This window comes from Sturnira hondurensis, unplaced genomic scaffold (genome assembly GCF_014824575.4).
Source record: "Sturnira hondurensis isolate 20B ecotype Veracruz unplaced genomic scaffold, ASM1482457v3 Scaffold0004068, whole genome shotgun sequence".
NCBI lineage: Eukaryota > Metazoa > Chordata > Mammalia > Chiroptera > Phyllostomidae > Sturnira > Sturnira hondurensis.
In genome coordinates this window covers 5,621,968-5,644,228 of record NW_028076699.1, presented here as the reverse complement: position 1 = coordinate 5,644,228, position 22,261 = coordinate 5,621,968, and the positions used below count along the sequence as shown (strand labels likewise).

Genomic DNA, 22,261 nt, shown 5'->3' with positions numbered 1-22,261 from the left:
ATCAGTGTATAGTGGCATCTGCTTATAGTTTTAATGTGCATTCTCCTGATGCCTAATGATGTGGAGCATATTTTCATGTGCTTATTCAAATCTTTTGCCCATTTTGGGGGCAAAATTGTTTTTTTGTTGTTGAGTTTTGAGAGTTCTTCATATATTCTGTATACAAGTTCTGTATCAGATATGTGCTTTGCAAAGATTTTCTCCAAGTCTGTGAGTTTTCTTTTCATTCTCTTAGTAGTGTATTTTGAATAATAGCGTTTTTTTTTATTTTGGTTAAGTCACCATTTATCAGTTTGTTCTTTTATGGATTTACTTTTAGTGTTGTATCTAAGAATGCTTTGTCTAACTCAGGGTCACAAAGATCTTTTTCTATGTTTTTCTGATGGTTTATATGTTAAGTTTTACATTTAGATCTGTGATCCATTTTGAGTTAATTTTTACATATTGCACAAAGTCTGGATCCAAATCCATATGCATTTTTATATGGATTTCTAGTTACAGCCCCATTTACTAAAAAGCTATACTTTCCCCACTTATTGTCTTTGTCAAAAATCAGTGGTTCACAAATATGTGGGCATCATTTCCCAACTCTCTCTTCTGTTAATATAGTTGTATGTCTTTCCATGAGAACCATACTATCCTGATTATTATAGTTTTATAATAGTTATTGAAATTAGGTGGCCTTCGTCCTCCAACTTTCTCTTTTCCCTCCAATTTTCCTTTTTCAGAGTTGTTTGACTATTCTAGATCCTTTGCCTTTCCTTGGAAATTTTAGAATCAGCTTGTTGATTGCTACCCAAAATCTTCCTGGGATTTTTGTTGGAATTATTTTGAATAGGTAGATTTGTATGGAGGAGAATTGATACCCGAACAATAGTGAGTCTTCTGACCCATGGACAAAATATGTAACTTCATTTATTTAGGTGGTCTTTAACTTTTCTTAGGAATATATTATAGTTTTTACAGTACAGGTATTGCACTTCTTTTGTCCAGTTTATCCTTAAGTATCTCATAGTTGTGATGCTATTGTAAATGGTGTTTTTTCCATTTCCATTTTTTATTGCTAGTATGTAGGAATACAATAAAATTTTAAATATTCATCTCATATCCTTGCTAAAACTCAATTCTAGTAGCTTTAAAAAATTCCATCTGGGTTCTATAGATAAACAAATCATCTGTAATAAAGACAGTTTTATGTTTTCCCCTTTACTGTTATGAAATGGCCTTCTTTTTTCTGGCGAGTCTTTGCTCTGAAATACCCTTTGGCTGGTTTAGTGTTGCCACGCCAGCTTTCAGATGTTCACTAGTGTTAACATGGTATGTCCTCTTCCATCCTTTTACTTTTTTACGATTTGTGACTTTATATTTGTAAAAGTGCATTGGCAGCATTTACTTGGGTCTTGTTTTTTTTTCCTCTCCACTCTGACAATGTCTGCCTTTAATTGGGATATTAGACCATTTACATTTCATGTGATTATTGACATGGTTAAGTTTGAATCTGTCTTGCTGTATGTGTTTTCTTGTCCCAGCTGTTTATTTCCTATTTCCATTCACCTTTTGGACTTATTTTATGACTCTGTTTTTCTACATTTTTGTATAGTCTATCTTCAGATGATATTATACCACTTCACTAGTAGTGAAAGAACCTTACAATCATATATTTTCATCTCTTGTCCAGGCCTTATATTACAGTTGTGAATTTTTCTCTTACATATGGGATGGGGCAAAAGTAGGCTTACAGTTGTGAGTATGTGAAACATAGAGTTTATTCTTGTATTATTTATTAATTATTGTTTTATTTTCTGTATGAACAACCGAAAGGCTATTTTTGTCACACCCTGTATGTTGTAAACCCCGTAATAAATTTTCGTTCTTGCTTAAAAATTATCTTTTAAAGAGATTTAAAGAATAAGAAAAAAAGTCTGTGTATTTACTCATGTAGGTACCCCTACTAGGGCTCTTCACTATCTTGTTAGAACATTTTTTTGCAGCAAGATGGTAGTAAAATGAATAATCAGGTTAAAAATTTCTTTTTCCCTTTAGAAGAGACTGTAAGAAGGGCATCACTGTTAGAATATATCGCTTTGACAGGATGCCCATTCCTGTGCCCATCCACAGTTTATAAACATATTCATGTTTGCTAGTTTATTTTTTTTTTCCAAGCACAGGAAGATTGTGGGTCAGTGCCAGAAGTTATCTAAGGGAGGAAAATGTTTAAAAATATGATCAAATAATTTATGTTTTTATTATGTGCTTTCTTGGCAAGTGGATTTCTGAGGCCAACTTTTGACTTTCGCCCTTCACAGATGTAGGTTTTAGAAATACACAGTTGCCTCTGGCCTTTTGGCTAAGATCAAGTGTAGAAGTACAAGAATCACTGGTTTATTCTGAAGGTAAATAACCAGAAAGCTGTCAGTATATTTTCTCACAGATAGCCATCTTGTTCTGTCAAAAGTAAATAAATTACAAGGAATGAGTTGATAATGTGGATGTTTATTTTTTCCCTCCCTGCTTTTTTTGCCATATATGAATTAGGCAGATCATAAATAGAGATCACAGTGTTCCACATCTTCTACAATGTCAGTTGTACATTGAAATTGAAATTACTGTAAAATCTGTAAATGTTTCTAGTATTTATGCATATTCTTTTCCTTTCTCCCTCTCTGCCTCCTTCCCTCTCCCCGTCCCTGTCTCCTGCTCTCTCCCTCCCTCCCTCCCAGTCACCTGTCTCTCACTCTTCATATTAGCTGTCTTGAGCACTCCTTAGTCTCCCTTAACTTTCTACTCCTTAAGCAGGCCGTGTGCCTTCTTTGCACATGCTCATAGCTCTTCACTAAGCATTCTTTCTTTTGTTTTGCCTAGCTGGCTCCTCTTTATTTATAGCGTCTCAGTTTAGACGTCCAGTCATATTGTACTCATTCCCTGATCTACCAACACATGCGGGATATGCTCCTTCTGTGTGCTCGTAGCACCCGTTCTAATGCCTCTGGTAGTGTTATCAGACCATGTTGTAAAAGCCTGTATTTTTATGTCACCAGATTATCAGTTTCATAAGGGCAAAGACCATGCCAATCTTGTTTGTTGCTGGATCTTCTGAGCCTTGTGCAGTGACTGGCGCAAAATTGGTATTTAATAAATATTTGTTGGTTGGATAGAGAGATAGCTATCTAATTGGTGCATTACATTTTTACTAAAATATCGTAAGCATTTTCCGCCCTGGCTGGTGTAGCTCAGTGGATTGAGCATGGGCCTGCAAACCACACGATTGCGGTTCGATTCCCAGTCAGGGCACATGCCTGGGTTGCAGGCCAGTTTCCGGCAGGGGCCAGTTCCCAGCAGGGGATGAATGAGAAGCAACCATACATTGATGTTTCTCTTCCTCTCTCCTTCCCTTCCCCTCTAAAGATAAATAAAGAAAATCTTTAAAAAAATAAATAAAATATCATAAGCATTTTCCTAAACTGTTAAACTTTGTAAAGATCATTTTAAATAGGAACATAGTAATTTGTCATACAGCATAACTTACATAACCATTTCCTAGTTATTTCATTCGCAGATTATCTAATTTGTCACTGGTATAACAATGTGATGAACAGGTAGTTTTGTTGAACTTGCCTATGATTGTGTTGGGCAGGAAGAAACACCCTCTACCCTCAAGATTCTTTCCACTGGTCTAATAATTAAATCTACGTGAGGCAGATTAACAAGAGAAAATGACCAAATTTAATTACATACATATGCATGGAATCCCACATACATGAGAGAGCCACACCCCACATAAATGAGAGGGTCAAAGACAGAAAGGGGAAAATAAGGTATGTGTGACACTCTGAGATAAGGAAGGAGGTGAAGGTGCCTGGGGCTTCAAAGGGGAAGAAGGTCACTGAGGATGGTAAGAAGAGCAGGTGTTCAGTAGTTAGTACAATAGTTTGACCTGCCAACAGCTCAAGGAAAGTTATTTCTGGTGATAACTCTTATTATGGGCAAGGCCCCTAATTTAAATTTTTCAAGGGGCGTGGCTGGTGTAGCTCAGTGGACTGAGTGTGGGCCTGGGAACCAAAAAGTCACCAGTTTGATTCCCAATCAGGGTACATTCCTGGGATGTGGGCCAGGTCTCCAAGTAGGGGACATGCAAGAGGCAACCACACATTGGTTTCTCTCCTTCTCTTTCTCCCTGCTTCCCCTCTCTCTAAAAATAAATAAGTAAATAAACAAACACACAAATAAATAAATAAATAAATAAGATCTTTAAAAAAATCTTGAAGGGAGTGGTAAAGTTTTTCATGAGCCTATAGGGTTTTGATTGCCTTCAGCCTAAAATAATTCACATGCCAGAGTAGCACATTTGGGGGAGGCCTGTTATGAACCCCTGCAGTTGATATATACCATTATATATCCATATAATGGTTTTCAAGGCATTTTAATAATTTGGTACATCGCTTTCCAAAAAGGTTGTACTGATTTGAACTTTCATCCATACTTTATGGGGGTGGCTGTCTTGACATAGGCTCCCCAGAATGATTAGTCTCAATGTTGAACATCCTTACCAATTTCATTGGCTAAAATGGTATTGTTCTGTTTGATTTGATCAGGGTGAAGCTGGATATTTTCTCAAATATTTGTGAACCATGTATATTCTTTTGTGAAGAAATCTGGCAGTATTTCCCCATTGGTGTGTCATAAGACAAGTGTGGATACTTTTTATGTCTTACATATTTATTGACTGTTTAAGCTTTTTATTTTGCAGATTTCTAGTAAAATTGATTGCCCCAAAGTTTGGATATATTAGTAAAGTCATTCACTTTGATCTTCTTAATTCTCAAAATGTTCACAATTCAAAAAACTATTACAGGGTGTGGAGTTCCCTATTTTGAAAGTGTTTCAGATATATATTCTGTAAATATATGGACACTGTTTGGGAATGAGAAGTGGTATTTAAATTGTGTGAAGTTGGGGCTTATAGGACACTGTCCCAGATACTCAGGAGTCAGAAGTTGTGATGGGAGTGTGGGCGGAAGAATCGACATTGTCAGCAGACCAGTGAAGCTCTGCCTCCAGGAGGAGGAGACCAGTCTATCCTGATCATACACTCTATCTCAGCTGCCCTCCAATAGCTGGCCTGGTAGAAAGATAAGCAAATGTAAATCAGGAGACTTGGGTTCTACTCTCATCTCTGGAATTAGCCTGCAGTGTGCCCACTCACAAATTACTTAATCTTCCAGTTTCTCAGTGCTTACACGATTAAGTTCTTCTCAGCTCTAAGAATCTTTGATTTTGTTATCCAGGGGACAAAAGCTGTTCTTGTGAATCCAGAGCTCTTCTTGTGAATAGATATATGTATAGGTTTGGAAAACAGTTCATTCTTGTTGTGAACTATCTGGGGAAAATAATAGGAAAATTCCTCATACCAGCTACATTTTTTTAGGGAACATGAACTCCCAAATCCTAGATTTTCTTTTTTGATACATAAAAATGGTTAAATTATTTTATGACATTTTTCCTGGGCCAGTGTTTTCTCTTTAGAGTGATTCATAATGTTTATATTCAGTGCTTTCTCTTTCAAACTGGCCAGAAAACAACAGGTTGGATAAATTTAAAGAGTGCAGAGAATTTCTCAAACCTGCATTTTGTTTACATACAGAGATTACTTAAGAAAACTAGGTGCAAAACTGTAAGTGCTCTTTAAGAGAAGTTATTTAAGCAAACGTTGTCTCAGCTTAATTAAATGCTTTAATTAAAAGTCACAACTGAACATTAGGTAGCTCTTGTCTGGCTTAAGAAAGCTAGCTGTTGGTGCAGCTTTTCTAAAGCAACCGGCTCTGCCTGCTCTGTGTTCTATTTGTTAGGTCTGGCTCAGTGCGCGGAGCTCTGCTGGCAGCTTCGAGGGGAAGCCGGAAGAAGACAAGTTTCTCGTGCAAAGGTTGCTCTGCAGCACAATTTGGGCCTTGGAGGAGCTGTAGTTATCACAGTCTACAAGATGGGTTTTCCCGAAGCTGCCAGGTAAGTGTCATTCTGGGTTTTGTCTGACAGTGAATCCTTCTGACTTTTCACAGCTGATGACGTTTTACATGTAAAAAGTCCTAATTTTATTATCTTAGTACTCATTAAAGTATCTCATCATACTGCTAATAGCATAGTTTGAAAACTTTAAAGCTGGCCATTATTTTTAAATTTAACGAGCCTGAGGAAAATTTTGAAGCCAGGAAAGCCGGCATTAGTACCGGCTGTCATCCACCAGACACGGATTGAATCTTTGGGAGCTTTATTCAGATAGTCGGTGACCCGAGAAGACTATCTGAAGACTATCTGGGAGGTTTGTGCACTAACAGACCATCTTAAATTCCATTTTAAACTGACCTCTTTTATAAGAAGAAAAGTGCAGGTAAAGGGTTTAGAATCCAGGGGGAAAGTTGCAGATAAAAGCTGCAGCATTCTTTCCTCTGTGTCCTGGGCCGCGGAGTCTCCCCCTGGAGCACTAGCTCAGGTACCATCTGGAATTGCCTGCAGTCCTCCCGAGGCGCAGAGGTGGAGCTGCTTCTGGTCTCCTGGAGTCAGGGTGGGTCACACCTTCAGTTCCTGAAACAGTAGCTTTTTACATGTGTGGATTACTATGCTTATTAGTTATTACCTGAAACAAAATTTTTTCAACATTGAGTCCCCCATCAGTTTCATTCAAAAAGGAGCAGCACAGCCAAAAAAGAGTGCTCTGAAGGAGAAAGCCAGAGCTGGCAGGGTGCTCTTTAATTTAGGTGAGTCACTTTTTGGTTTCCTTTCCCATAATTTGCTTTCTCCCCATAGCTTCCCAGGCTTAGGACATTGTTTGGACCTCTGCCAAGTTTATGTCTCAGTAGAGCTCTCACTGCTGCTAGAATCGCTTTATTTGTCTCTTGCTAATTTTCTTCTCGTCCTTGTTAAATGCCTGTGTTCCTCTAGGCACCTTTTTACCCAAGCCTGTCAAGATTTCCTACTAATTTGCTCTTCTCTCTGAGAGCTACTCCCCATTTCTAGAGGAAAACATCCCTCTTCCTTTTCAAGGCCCAGCTTTCCTCTTTGCATACTTTTCTTTCCAACAACTTGCTGTAACTTCATTGCAAAAACTATACCCTCTGCCTTTGGAATCTTTCCACCTTTGTCTTTCCATTGACTCCTTTTCCCTCTTTGAGCAAACATGTTCAGGTCTTTTGTATTCTAAAGAAGTCTGTCATTCTTCTTGTCTTAATTGTTCTTTTTCATGATGAGTCTTTTCTATTGCGCCACCTTTGTTTTTCCATGCTGAAATATCTTAAAATAGTTTCTGATCTCATCACTGAGGGCAGGTAAGGCCAGTAGTGATCTGGTAATGAAATGGTGACACGTCCTTGTCTTTATTTGTCATATTTATTCTTGTTAATCCTACTGTAGCTTTCAACACTAATTGGCTCTTTTTTATTTTCCTGAAATTCTTGGGGATTATTTCTTCATACTTTGGTTCCACAAGGATACGCAACACACTTCATTATTCTAATGTTTTGCAAGTTCTTGAGTGTATTCTGTCTGTCCTTGCACTTGTCTTTCTCTGCCTGGAATACCATTTCTGTTGTGAAAACTCTTTCTTTTAAGGCCCAGTAGAGGTACCATCTCCCTTTAAATATCCACAGCACTCTACTTCTTGAGTCCCTATCCATGTTTGATTTAGCTGAAGTATATCCATTTTTTTAATCCCTTTTGTTACATGAGATCTTTGAAGCTTAAGACTGTGACTGACTTCTCCCACCCTTTTTAGGATCTTTCTCATAGTGGCTAAATGTTTATTGAATTAAATCAAATAAAAAGGTGTTAAGAGGTTGAATTTTAAGTTTCCCCCTAAATCTGATTCATTGGTTCTTCACTGTCCTTTGGAATTCCATCCAGTTTATAGTTGGAGTTGAAAACCCTCAGTGACTCCCTGGCTGGAGTAGCTCAGTGGATTGAGCCCAAGCCTGCGAGCCACATGATCGCGGTTCGATTCCCAGTGAGGGCACATGCCTGGGTTGCAGGCCAGTCCCCAACGGGACTCACAAGAGGCAACCATACATTGATACTTCTCTCCTTCCCTTCCCCTCTAAAGATAAATAAATAAAATCTTAAAAAAAAAAAAGAAAAGAAAACCCTCAGTGAAAGCCAAAGTATAATGAGCTACCAGAGTCAGAATATTAGTGCAGCTGTTTAATTAGCTTAAAACAGAAGGTAATGAATTTGGGGCAATAAATTATATTTTAAACATAGAATTCGCATAGTTATTTTATTTTTCAGGAAACAAAATAGTTGAGATATAAAATTGTTCACATAACCAAGGTTGATATTTCTGGAAAGGCAGAAGTACAAAAAAACCCCAGATAATATATTAATGACAAAAATTGGTTTGAAATATTTAAAAATATTGATAGTTTAAAAAAATTCCCAAGGTGATCACTCATTTTTTATTATACATTTTTTGTATACTTTATTGATTATGCTGTTACAGTTGTTCCAATTTTTTTTCCTTTGCCCTACTCTGCCTGGTATCCTCCTTAACTCTAGCAATCCCCGCCTTAGTTCATGTCCATGGGTCGTGCATGTAAGTTCTTTGGCTTCTACATTTCCTACACTGTTCCTAACATCCCCCTGTCTATTATGTTCCTACCAATTACACTTCTTAATCCCTGCACCAGTTCCTCATTTTCCCCCTTCCCCCTCCCAGCTGATAACTCTCCAAGTGATCCCCACACCTATGATTCTGTTCCTATTGTGGTTATTTGCCTAGTTTGTTTTTGTTTTTTAGATTCCGCTGTTGATGGTTGTGAGTTTGTTGTCATTTTAATGTTCATAGTTTTGATTATCTTTTTCTTAAATAAGTTCCTTTAACTTTTCATGTAATAATGGCTTGGTGATGATGAACTCCTGTAGGTTTACCTTGTCTGGAAAGCATTTTATCTGCCCTTCTATTCTAAATGATAGCTTTGATGGATAGAGTAATCTAGGTTGTAGATCCTTACTTTTCATCACTTTGAATACTTCTTGCCAGCCCCTTCTTGTCTATAAGGTTCTTTTTTAAAAAATATATATATTTTATTGCCCTGTCTGGTATAGCTCAGTGGATTGAGCATGGGCCTGTGAAGGAAAGGAGAATGAGAGAGAGAGAAATGTCAATGTGTGGTTACCTCTCACGCATACTGGGGACCTGTCCCACAACCTAGGCATGTGCCCCACTGGGAATTGAATCAGCGACCCTGTGGTTCGCAGGACATTGCTCAATTCACTGAGTCATACCAGCTAGGGCCATATTGGTGATTTTTTAACTTTGATACTTGGTTAAGGTGGTGTCTACCATATTTTCCTCTGAAAAGTTACTGATTTTTTTTTAGTTTTTAAGGAAATTTGTTGAGATGTTTGAGATACGTAAATATCCTTATTCCTCTTCAAACATTTACCCCTTGCCTATTGATCATAGCATCGACTGATGATTTTTTTCCTTGTGTCATCATTCCTTATATTTATTAAGTGGCGTTTTACTATAAGGAAGACTTCCACTTTTCTACCATTTTAACATTTATTTCTATCTATATTTATTTCCTATTGATAAATATATCAATATAAACTCATGAATTATTTTTTTATTCAGTAGATTGTAGTTTACTATTATTGCATTTGATCCTTGAAATGTCCCTGCTTTGGCCTGTGGGATTTCCTTTTAGCTGACTCACATTGTCTCATGATTCCTTTTAGTACTTACTTTTTAGCTCAAGAAGATATTCCAAGCTCCTCCTGTACTTTCTGTGCTACAGCCCTAGCATCAGCCATTTCTCCAACGATGCCTGGTTCCTTTTAGTGGAGGGTGGTAGTTCGAAACCACAGTGTAGCTGCTAGCTGAGTACTTGTTTTGATTACTTGTAGGCCTTCTCAGAGGACACAGTGGATACACATACACACACAACTTAATTTCATTTATTTTTATTAGAGAGAGAGGAAGAGAAGGAGAGAAACATCGGTGTGTGGTTGCCTCTTGTGTGCCCCCAAGTGGGGACTTGGCCTGCAACCCAGGCATGTGCCCGGACTGGGAATCGAACCAGTGACACTTTGGTTTGCAGCCTGCGCTCAATCCACTGAGCTACGCCAGCCAGGGCCTAATTTCATTTTTAAAGAGATATTTAAGGACTACATGTAAAAATCATATGTGATTTTTATCTGTTTCCATAGTAATGTAGCCACTGGTTAGTTAATAGTTAGAATGAAGAAATTATAAAACTACTTAGATGTCACCATCTGCATTATCTTTTAAAAATTTTTATTATAGACTGGAATTATCAGAAAGGCAGTGTTGATCAGTGAAAAGAGCAACCTATCAATTTTCCTTCACACTACCTGCCTTGGGCATGTTAACTTAATATTTTCCTCAGTTAGAAAAGAGTGAAAATATTTACTTCAGAGATTAGAAAACACATAAAAAAATATACCTGCTAGGCCCTGGCCAGGTAGATCAGTTGGACAGAGTGTCATCCAATACGCTGAGGTTGTGAATTCAATCCCTGGTCAGGGCACATGCAAGAATCAACCAGCGAATGCCTAAATGAGTGGAGCAGCAGGTTGATGTTTCTCTCTCTCTCCCTTTTCCTCTCTTTCTCTAAAATCAGTTAAAAAAAAACCCTGCCACACATTGTAGTTGCTCAATGAAATGTTGATTTCTGATCTCCCTGTGCATTTTCCTTTCTCTCTGTTTCTTTAGTTTTTGTCACAGATCAAATGGTTGAAAATTATTTTAGTATTAAATTATAAATATCACCTAGAGGTTTGGAGAAAATGACCTTTTATTTTTAGTTGGCAATGGGGAACATACCTAACTCCTTGAAGCTCACTGTTTGGCTCTTTCAGCAGGATTTCTCTTTGTGATTGGCTCTTGTGCCTTCTCTGAGGGCAAGGGCAGTTGCTGACTGCAGATGAACCTTATTCCCGAGACCTTGTGCACATTGGACAATCTACTTAGAACACACTGATTAGTGGTAAAATGTGGGGTTTGGAGATGGAGATGTGATTACAGTGTAGGATTCTATATTCTTTCTTCCTATACACTAAGAATAATAGTAACCACTTAAAAATTTTTAAACATCTTTATTGAGACATAGTTATATACTACACAGTTCATCCATTCTAAGTATACATTCAGTGGTTTTTAGTATATCACAGAGTTGCACAATCATTGCCACAATCAATTTTAGAACATTTTCATCACCCCAGAAGAATCCCGTGGACCCACTAGCAGTCACTCCCCGGCCCCTGTCCTTGTAGGCTCTGGCCACCGCTAAGCTACTTTCTGCCTCTATGGATTTGCCTATTCTGGACATTTCATATAAATTAAATCATACACTATGTGGTCTTTTGTGACGGATGCTTTTATTTAGTGTAATGTATTTAAAAGTCACCCATGTTACAGGAATGAATGTAGTGCAGGCATACCTCAGAGGTATTGCTTGGTTCGTTGGAGACCCCCACAGCAAAGTGAGTATCACAGTAAGCAAGCACAGAATATTTTGGTTTCCCAGTGTATGTAAAAGTTATGTTTATACTATACTGTAGTATAATAAGTGTGCAGTAGCATTATGTCTAAAAAAAATGGACATCCCCTAATCAAAAATACTCGGTCTGTAGTGTATTAAGTGTGCAATAGCATCATATGTAAAATACATATCTTAATTAAAAAACACTTTTCTGCTAAAAAATGCTATCATCTGAGCCTTCAATAAGTTGTCATCCTTTTGCTAGAGTAAGGTGTTGCCTCAGTGTTGATGGCCGCCGACTGGCAGGTCGGTGGCTGCTGAAGACCCGTGGCTGGCAGTTCCTTGGAGTAAGTCAGCGGTGAATTTCGCCACACAGGTGGACTCTTCTCTCACCAGCGATTTCTCAGTAGCACGTGATGTTTGATAGCATTTTACCCACAGTAGAATTTCTTTAAAAATTGGAGTTAGTTCTCTCAAACCCTCCCATTGCTTTGTCAACTAAGTATATGAAATACGCTAAAGTATTTCAGGTCTTCACAGCTTCTTCACCAGGAGTGAAATCCTTCACCAGGACTCCATCTGAAGAAACCACTTTCTTTACTTACCCATAGAAAGCAACTCTGCATCTATTTAAGTTTCGTCATGAGATTGCCGTAGTTCAGTCTCACCTTCAGGCTCTACCTCTAATTCTAGGTCTCTTGCTAGTTCTGCACATCTGCAGTTGCTTCCTCCACTGGACTCTTGAACCCCGAAAGTCGTTCATGAGGGGTGAAATGAACTTCCTAACTCCTGTTCATGCAGACATTTTGACCTGTTTCCATGAATCATAAATGTCCTTAATGGCATCTAGAAAGGTGGATCCTTTCCAGAGGCTCTTCAGTTCCTTTGCCCAGATCCAGGAGAAGAATCACTGTGCCAACTGTAACCTTGTAGAAGATGGGGTCTGTCCAGAAGGTATCCAGCCACATATTAGGAAGAAGATGCAAGAAACGCTGAACATGGGAAAATGACACCTCAGTCCTGTTCAAAATAGGGTCCTTGGGACCTCACACAGTTCTCCCAGTGTCTCTTACACAGTTCAAAACACAGTGCAAAATCCTTTGTTGGAATCACACTTTGAATCAAGTCATTAACAACTGCATCACGATGTTCCTCCTGCTCCCAGATGCAGTAGATTTTGGAATCCCCAGATCAGCTTCTAGCTGTCACACTGGCAGTCGCCGATCTTTGTTGACCACAGCCCATACATGTCCAACATTCTGCTCAGGTGTTCTGCTTGTTGCAGGCCTTCCAGAATGTAGATAAGTTTTAACAGATCCTCAATCATCTTTGAAGGGGGTGTGCCACACTTTTATTTGCTCTGTACTCATTGCATCATCCCTGAAAGCCTTCCGAATCATCCAAATAGTTTCCACAGAGCAATGTTCAAGCTTAAAGCAAAATTTGATGCAGATTCATTGCTCTACTTGCTCAGTCATTTAGAATTTGATGGCCACACAGTACACATGCTCACTCATCAGTGTCTACTGCCCTCACTGACTAGTACAGTGAAGTCCTCATTGTTCACATATGGCCATTCCAGTCCACTCTTCTTGGCTGCCAGGTTACATCAATATTGCACAATCCATTCTCATTATATTAACAGTGGCTGGATTTTTCCCAGACAGACGTCATCTTTCTTAAATGATAAGGCTTGCAAGTCAAAATTGAATCTTTATCCATGGGCTACAGAATGGATGTTATCTTAGAGGGTATGAAAACATGAATCTCGTTGCACATCTTTATCAGAGCCCTTGGGTAACCAGGTGTATTATTAATGAACAGTAATATTCTGAAAGTATTTTTTTCTGAGCAGTATGTCTCAACAGTGGGCTTAAAATACTCAGTAAATTATGTTGTAAGTGGATGTGCTGCCATCCAGGCTTGTTCCAGTTATAGAGCACAGGTAGAGTAGATGTAGCATAATTCTTACGAGCCCTAGGGTTTTCAGAATGGTGAATGAACATCGGCTTCAACTGAAAGTCACCAGCTGCATTGGCCCCTGGCAGGAGAGTCAGCCTGTCCTTTGAAGCCAGGCATTGACTTCTCTAGCTATGAAGCTCTAAATGGCATCTTCCAATAGAAGGCCGTTTTGTCTACATTGAAAATCTGTTGTTTAGTGCAGCCACCCTCACTACTTATCTTACTTGAGCTTCTTGATAACTTGCGGTAGCTTCTGTATTAGCACTTGCTCCTTCACCTTATACAGTTATGTTATGGATATGTCTTCATGCCTTAAACCTCAGGAACCAACTTCTGCTAACTTCCCATTTTTCTTCTGCAGCTTCCTCACCCCTCTCAGCATTCATAGAATTGAAGAGTTGGGGCCTTGCTCTGGATTAGGCTTTGGCTTAAGGGAATATTGTAGCTGGTGTGATATTCTAGCTAGACCATTAAAACTCTCTCCCTATCAGCAATAAGGCTATTTCACTTTCTTAGCATTTGTGTACTCATTGGAGCAGCACTTTCAATTTCCTTCAAGAGCTTTTCCTTCGCATCCACAACTTGGCGGTATGGTGCAAGAAGCCTGCCTTGCATCCTGTCTTGGCTTTTGATATGCCTTCTTCACTAAGCTTAATCATTTCTAGCTTTGGATTTAAAATGAGAGTTGTGCATCTCTTCATTTCACTTGAACACTTAGAGGCTATTGTAGGGTTATTAATTGGCCTAACTTGAATATTGTTGTATATCAGGGAATAGAGAGGTCCCCAGAGAGGGAGAGAGTCAGGGGAATGGCTGGGCAGTGGCATAGTCAGAACTCACACAACATTTGTCAGTTAAGTTCACTGTCTCATATGGGTCCAGTTCGTGGAGCCCCAAAGCAATTACAATAGTAATGTCAAAGATCACTGATAACAGATCACCGTAACAAATGTAATAATAATGGAAAAGTTTGAAATACTGTGAGAATCACTAAAAAGTGACATAGAAACGTGACGTGAGCACATGCTGTTGGGAAAGTGGTGCTGACAGACGTGCTGCCACAGGGCTGCACACACCTTCAGTTTGTAGAGAAAGGCAGTTGTCTGTGGGGTGCAGTAGAGCAAAATTCAGTGACATGTGGTGCACCTGTACTTTATTCCTTTTTAAAGCCGAATATTTTATTTAAAAAAAATTTTTATTTACTGGTTTTAGAGAGAGAGGGGAAGATGGGTTTGTTGTTCCGTTTATTTATGCGTTCATTGGTTGATTCTTATATGTCCCCTCACCAGGGATGGAACCCACAACCTTGGCACGTAGGGATGGCATGCTAACCAACTGAGCTGCCCAGCCCGGGCAAAGCTGAATAATATTTTATTATGAGGATTCTAATATCTACACATCCTCACTAACACTTGCTATTGCTTATTTTTAAAAATATTTTATTTATTTATCTTTGGAGGGGAAAGGAAGGAGAGAGGAAGGAAACATCAATGTATGGTTGCTTCTCCTGCATCCCCTGCAGGGAACTGGCTCCTGCCGGAAACTGGCCTGCAACCCAAGCATGTGCCCTGACTGGGAATCGAACCGCGATTGTCTGGTTCACAGGCCCACGCTCAATCCACTGAGCTACACCAGCCAGGGCCTTGCTATTGCTTATTTTTGCTTCTAGTGGGTATAAAGTGGTATCTCCTTGTGGTTCTAATTTGCATTCTCCTAATGGCTACTGATGTTGAGCATCTTTTTTTTTTATGTGCTTACTGGCCATTTGTATTATCTTTGGAGAAATACCTATTGAGATCTTTTGGCCATTTTAAAATTGGGTTATTTGTCTTTTTATCGTTCAATTGTAATGGTTCTTTTAACGATCACTTTTTGAGGGCCTAGTGTGTGCCAGGACCTTGGTAGGTGCTTCACATGTACTTCTTTATTTAATTCATAAAAAGCCTCAAATGGTAGGCCTTATACCTTGTTTACAGATGAGGAGATTCATGATCAGAGTTAAAACAACTTATTTAAAGAGAGTTTTAACTGGTAGCGATCAAGATCCTAACCTCATACAAGTTGAATGTTCCTGTTTTCTTGGCTACTCTATGCTTCTGATCTTTGATGTTGTTGAAACTGTGCCTGTATTCTAGGCCTAAAAATGAAAATTTTCAGGAAGCATAGAATTCACAAACCAAATAATTAATCTTCAAAGTCCCTTCCAATATTTTATGTACTGTATTTATTTCAGGAGACTAATATATAAACCAAGTTAAAAAAAGGTCAGAATTTAGTTTTTGCTAAAAGAACTTTGTAAATGATGAAATCACAAGGAACATCCTTCTGTAATATGAGTAATCGCTTTTCTAAGGTTGCTTAAGTTACTTTATTCAGTTTCCCTAGAGAGGTGCATATCAAATAAATTGTAAGATATATATTAACTTTTTTCCTAATCTGGATATAAAGTTGATTTATCATTAGCTTGATGAGCTTTTTAAAACAAGCAAGATAAAAAGATACCTGTGGCCTGTGGGAACTTGTCTGGATTCCGCCCCACAAAGAATCAAGATATTTTGTACCCTGAAAAGTGCTACTAGTGTCAGTTATTATTTTGTCATGTACAGTCAGGAAATGACAAGCTTGAAGCAGGGCATGGTGATGAGGAAAAACTGAAGAGCTGAATTAATGAAGTGAAATTGCCCGGTGGAGGACTTGATTTCAGGTTGCTCATTCAGGCTTGTGACAGAAGATGGTGACCATAGGTAATTCTGCTTGAAGTGGAACAGGAAAAAATTAGGACTTAGATAAGGGAGAATTCAGTATAATTTCTGTTCTGTTTATTCACTGTTTACTGAATACACTTAGTGCATGCAGAGAACTGAGGATATAAAGAATGTTTTTAAAAAGATGTGGTGCCCTGGCTCAGTGGATTGAGCACCGAACTGCGAACCAAAGGGTCACCAGTTTGATTCCCAGTCAGGGTACATGCCTGGGTTGCGGGCCAGGTCTCCAGTAGGGGGCGCTCAAGTGGCAACCACACATTGGTGTTTCTCTTTCTCCCTTCCCCTCTCTAAAAAACTTCTCTTTGTTTCTTAGAGAGGGGAAGGGAGAAATCTAATTTCTGAATTAGAAAATTAGAATAATTTGAATCTAATTTTATTCTAATACAAATAAATTTAATACAAATTTATTTGTATTAGAATAAAGTAGAATACAAAGTAAATTCTATTTGTATTCTAATAAATTACAATACAAATAAATTATAATACAAGTACAGTTGCTTGGCCTGAGTCTTGAGGGTGAAACGGAGCTTGCTCAGACAGAAGTATTCCACACGTGAGAAGCAGCACTGGCAAAGGCGTGGAAGCATGAAGCATGCTCAGAGAACACATATTTCAGCATGGCAGGAGTTTAGGTTCCATTCCGACTGTTCATGATACTAACATGACTCTGCTGGTGGGCTCACTTTGAACTTCTGTACCCACCCTGTACAGACTTCCTGTACCCACCCTTTCATCCTCATTCTTAGCTGATTATTTTGCTGAAAAATCAGAAGCCATTAGACCCAAACTCCCTCATCTTTCATCTCAAGACCTATAATCCCATCTAGAACCATACCTGTCTGACCCTCTTGCCCTAAGTCTCATCCTGTTCCTGTCATGGGCCACTGGATCTCATTCCCTGTCACCTTCTCAAGACTTCTCTCCTTGTGTCTCCTTTCGCCTGGTTCATTACCATCATCAGGCAAACATGGTCAATGTGTCAATCTTAAAACAAAAACAAGCTTTTCTTGATACTAAACTCCTCTCCAAAGGCCACTCCATTTCATGGTTCTCCTAGATAATTCACTGTAATCGACTTCAACCTTCCACCACTCCCTTAAAATTACTCTTGGCAAAATCATCTGTCCTCTTCATGTTGCCAAATCCAGCAGGTACTTGACACAGTTCACTCCTCCCTCCAGAGTCTTTCTGCCCCCTCAGCATGCTCCACTGGTTTCCTCTTGCATCACTGGCCGCTGCTTCCTCTTCTCTCCCAGACCTCTAAGTAATGGAGTTCCATGGGTGTTGTCCTGGGCCCTCATTCTCTGCTTTTCTTTCAAGGAGAGCTTGTCAGTTCCCGTGGATTTAAATACCTTCATAAGCTGATGATTATCTCAGTTTTATCTCCAGCGTAGACCTCTCCTCGGAGCTCCAGACTCCCATATCCAACTGCCTGGTTGTCTCAGAAGCTTCTCATACTTAGTGTGCCTAAAATGGAACTTGAGCCTCTCTACTCCCACGACATTCCTTTTATCAATAGATGGCAGTATTATTCTTGAATCATCCTTGTCCTTTCCCTGCCTACTTAAATCTCCCTCATTCTATCTGGATTCTATCCCTAAAATTTATTTTGGATCCCTTTCCTCCTCTCCACCATCCCCACTGGCCTCCCCTGTAGTCCAGACCACCATCACTTCTTACATGGACAGCCCTAGCGGCCTCCTGTCTGCCCACCTCTGTTCTTGTACCTGTCTCCCCAATCCGTTCTGCACACTGTTGTGAGGATAATCACAGAGCTAACTGTTTCACTTCCCTGTTGAGTCATTCAGTGCCTTCCCAGATTTCCTACTTTGGTGTGCGTGATCTGGTCCTGCCTGGTTCTCCCATTTCATTTCATGTCACTGTCCCCTCACTTACTGTGCTCTAGTGACACTGGTCGTGTTTTACTTTCTTTTAACATACCAAACTCTTTTTTCCAAGACTTGGCATTTCCTCTTTGAAAGGCCAACTTCTTTTAGTTCTTTAATTGGATCTCAGCTTAAATTCATTTACTCAAAGATGTCATTCCTTAACTGCCCTACCTAAAGTAGGTTCTTCCTCTTTTTTTTTTTTTTTTGCTTTCTAATACTTGCAATTATTTTGTCTGTTCACTTTCTTTTCCACCAAAAAAATGTAAACAGTGAGGAGAAGGACTGGGTCTGACTTGTTTACTGTTACACTCCTAGTACCTGGCACAGTGTTTGGCATGTAGCAAGCACTCATTAAATATTTATGAAGTGATAGAAAGAAGGGGGAGGGAAAAGAGAAATGGGTGGGGTGGGTGGGGAGGGGGAAAAAGACAGGAGGAACAAGGAAGGGGGGGAGAGAGAGAGAAGAAAAGGAAAGAAAGAATTGGAGAGGGAGGAAGGGGAAAGAGAGAAAGAGTGTTTACTGAGCAGCTTCTACACTCCTGACTCCTGTGTCCATCTGGGGGAGTTCCGTCTCTGTCCCCGCCAACACCAGTGTGCGTGCAGTACGTCAGTGGCATCACCTCCCACCCAACGGTGGCTGCATCTTCCTTAGACCCCTCAACAGCCAACAGTCTGAATCTAATACTTGAGACTCTGGAGCCCATCTGTCGTGTCTGCCACTTTTTACCATGGGCCAGGATCTCTGCTAGCGCTTTCACACTGGATTCCGTTTAGTTCTGGAAAGTCATTGGCACTGTCCACCTCCTTCCCTGCCTCCTCACCAGAGGTACACAGAGAAGTATCTGGCTCATAGTCATACAGCTAGTGAGTGCAGGAAGCCCTGAGGACTCCAACCCAAGCCTTTGTGCTATAAAGACTGTTCCTTCTGCCATATGAGGTGTCTATAGTGGTTCTCTAAATATCAAACAATCAGTAAGCAAATGGTTGTTAATTTGTCAACGTAAGAAATGTCCAAACCTGTAGAGAATTTTTATAAAAGTGTATCTGATGCCCTGACTGGTATGGCTCAGTGGATTGAACACCAGCCTGCAAACTGAAGGGTTGCCAGTTCAATTCCCAGTCAGGGCACATGTCTGGGTTGTGGGCCAGGTCTCCAGTTGGAGGGTGTGCAAGAGGCAGCTGGTCGATGTTTCTCTTGTACATCCGACATCTCTCTCTTTCACCCTTCCTTCCCTCTCTCTAAAAAGTAAATAAAACCTTTTTAAGAGTTTATTTGAGCCAACACTGATGATATATTTCAGGGAGCAAGATCTCAAATGCTCCAGAGAATGCAGTTTCGCAGTTTTATTTATGTATTGAAATTAAGGAGGGACTATAAGGAAGATTACGGGAGGGTGGGAGAAAGCAAGGCAAGATTGTATGCTTTCTTGACAGTGGTTATTGACCTAGGTATACTGAAACAGTGGATCAGGCTTGCATAAGGCAAAGATAAACCTTTTATTATCAATAACAAGTTGCATGCCCGGGGCATGACTACCCACCATGACCTGTCCATGTAGGAATTCATGGTCAGATCATCCTGTGAGGTTACTTTTCATAGAACCCCTTTTTTTGTCCACAAATTCGTATCTGTATCACAGGTAGACCATGAATCTCAGTCCAACCTCTGCTTGTTCCGTATCCTTACAACCTTCTGCTCGTCACTACCACCTTCTGCTTGGGCCGAGGCAGTAGCCTCATAACCAGAGCCCCTGCCTCCCCATTTGCCTCTTTACAGTTTGTTTTGCAGTTGGCAGCCAGGTTTATTTTTAAAAACATGTACATTGGATTGTGCTTCTTTCCAGTTTATACTCATTACAAACTTAAAATAAAACCCAGACTCCTATTGATGACCTATAAAGCCCCTCATTACCTTGCCCACATGTTTCTCTGGCCTTATATCCTCTGTTCTGCTCCGCTCCATCCATGCTGGTCTTCTTACAGTTCCTTTAACTGCCAACCCGGTTTCTTCCTCCAGTTCTTTATGAAACTGGCTTCCCCACCTAAATCTTTACACAGCTGGCTCATGGACATAATTTAAGTACCACCTCCTCAGAGAGGCCTATCTAACCGGACCATCTAGGACACCCAGCACAAATAAATACACTCTCTCTATATCCCATTAACCTGCTATATTTTCTTCATAGTAGTGATATTCATTGTTTTTTTTTTTTTTTTGCTTGTTCATTGGCTCTCTCCCCTACTAGCATATAAACTTCATGAAGGCAGCTTCTTTGAATTACCATATTTTCAAGGATAGTGCCTAGCACTTGTATTTGTTGGGAAAAAGGGGAAGTAAAACTTCTTTTATGGGCTTAATAACAATTTTATTTGGGTAGGAGTTATAACATCTCCGATTTTAGGGTTTTGGAGGATTACTACTGTCTGAGTGTTGGAAAACCCAGTACCTGTGTGATTCCATGATTGAAACTGAGCCTCCCCCTGTTCTTTCAGAACTCAGATTGTGGCTGTTCCAACCAACTCTGCAGTTGAAGGGTTTAAGGCAAGCCTTATCTTTAAAGAGATTGAGAAGAAGCTTGAAGAGGTAAGTAATATTTATATAAAGTACTGCCAAGAGGACCTGTGGGCTAGAGAAAGCACATACAGATTTCAGATGTTGCCATGAGGTGGTACAAGTTGAAAATTTATATCATGTTATTAAGTATTGAATGTCTTTTAGATATCTGAGTGTCTATTACAGTTTCCTTGTAATTTTGGTAGGAGTGCATTTCAGAGAGATAGAAACCTCCATGTTTGAGTTATATAAAGAACTATGGTAAATTGCTATTAAAATTTTAACTTCAGAGGATAGGTTAACACTTGTCACTCTTTTCTCCATCTTCTCTTTGTCAGGGAGATAATAATTATGTGGTTCACAGGCCCACGCTCAGTCCACTGAGCTACACCAGCCAGGGCTCAGGGAGATAATAATTATGGACAGAGTTTATATGTAAAGGGATTGTAATTTATTTTGGTGTAATTTTATTCTGAATTAAAAAGATCTTACATAGAACTGTTCAAAAGAATATTTAAAGTGAGCCTTTAAAGCTACCTAATATCAAAACTCTTTTTTAAAACAAATCTTTTGTCCTTGTTTTTTTTCAAAGTAGGTTTTAATTTGTTTTTTTCTGATGTAAAAATGATGCTAATTTTGCTGTGGCCCATGTGGCTCAGTTGGTAGGAGCATTGTTGAATCCCCAAAAGGTTATGGGTTCAGTTCCCAGTCAAGGCACATACTTGAGTTGCAGGTTTGACCCCCAGTCTGGGTATTTATATGGCAGGCAACTAATTGATGATTCTCTCTAACATCGGTATTTCTCTATTTCCCTTCCTCTTTTTCTAAAAGCAACGAAAAAAATGTCCTTGGGTGAGGATAGAAAAAGTTTTTTTAAGATGCTAATTTTTAATACAGTTACACTCTACAGAAACATATAAAGCAGAAAAATTTTAAATCTGAAGTGGGAGCATTTGAGATCTTGCTCCCTGTTGTATGTCATCAGTTTGACTCAAATAAACTCTTATAAAAATTTTTTTAATCTCCTAAAATGTTAGAGTTCACTAAAATGTTAACAATGGTTGGCCTTCTTTCAGCTGTCTCTTTGTGTATGTGAACACACAGGTTTATGTAACTAGGACCATACAATACGTGTTGAGTTTTTAAAATAATGCTCTATATACAGATCTATTTTTATGTACAATAATTAGTTCTTGAAAGATCATACTAGGTAATCTACCAGTGACTGTCTCAAAGAAGAGAGTTACTTTCTTCAGGTAAAATGAGATATTTACTTCATTGTTTCACACTGAAAGGTACCTTGGGATTTTATTATTGGTTTCAGTTTTGAGACTAACAAGGCAGTTATAGCCCGTCACACAATCCCAGTTGCATAGCTGCTAAGCTGATCAGAGTGGGCTGAGATAAAGGAAAGGATGCCTTGAGCTGTGTACTTCACTGGTGTTAGAGCCACACTGTGGATTGCAAACATTGTAAACATGTACAATGTTTGCAAACAATGTAAACATGTACATCTCCCTTATTGTAGCAGAAAGGACCTCCTCACATCAAAGGTGACTGAATTGAATGTGTTTAGGGGGAAGGGGGACAGCCAATGTGACC

General features: G+C 39.3%; 1 protein-coding gene across 1 annotated transcript in view; it reads left to right on the top strand.

Moving 5' to 3' along the window:
* The window catches only part of SCP2 (sterol carrier protein 2), a 106,999-nt gene that overhangs the window by 68,256 nt on the left and 16,482 nt on the right, over window positions 1-22,261 (top strand). The window contains exons 12-13 of the mRNA XM_037043250.1: window positions 5,847-6,000; window positions 20,599-20,689. Of these exons, the coding sequence (XP_036899145.1) occupies window positions 5,847-6,000; window positions 20,599-20,689 (245 nt within the window). The remainder of the gene's footprint in view (window positions 1-5,846; window positions 6,001-20,598; window positions 20,690-22,261) is intronic.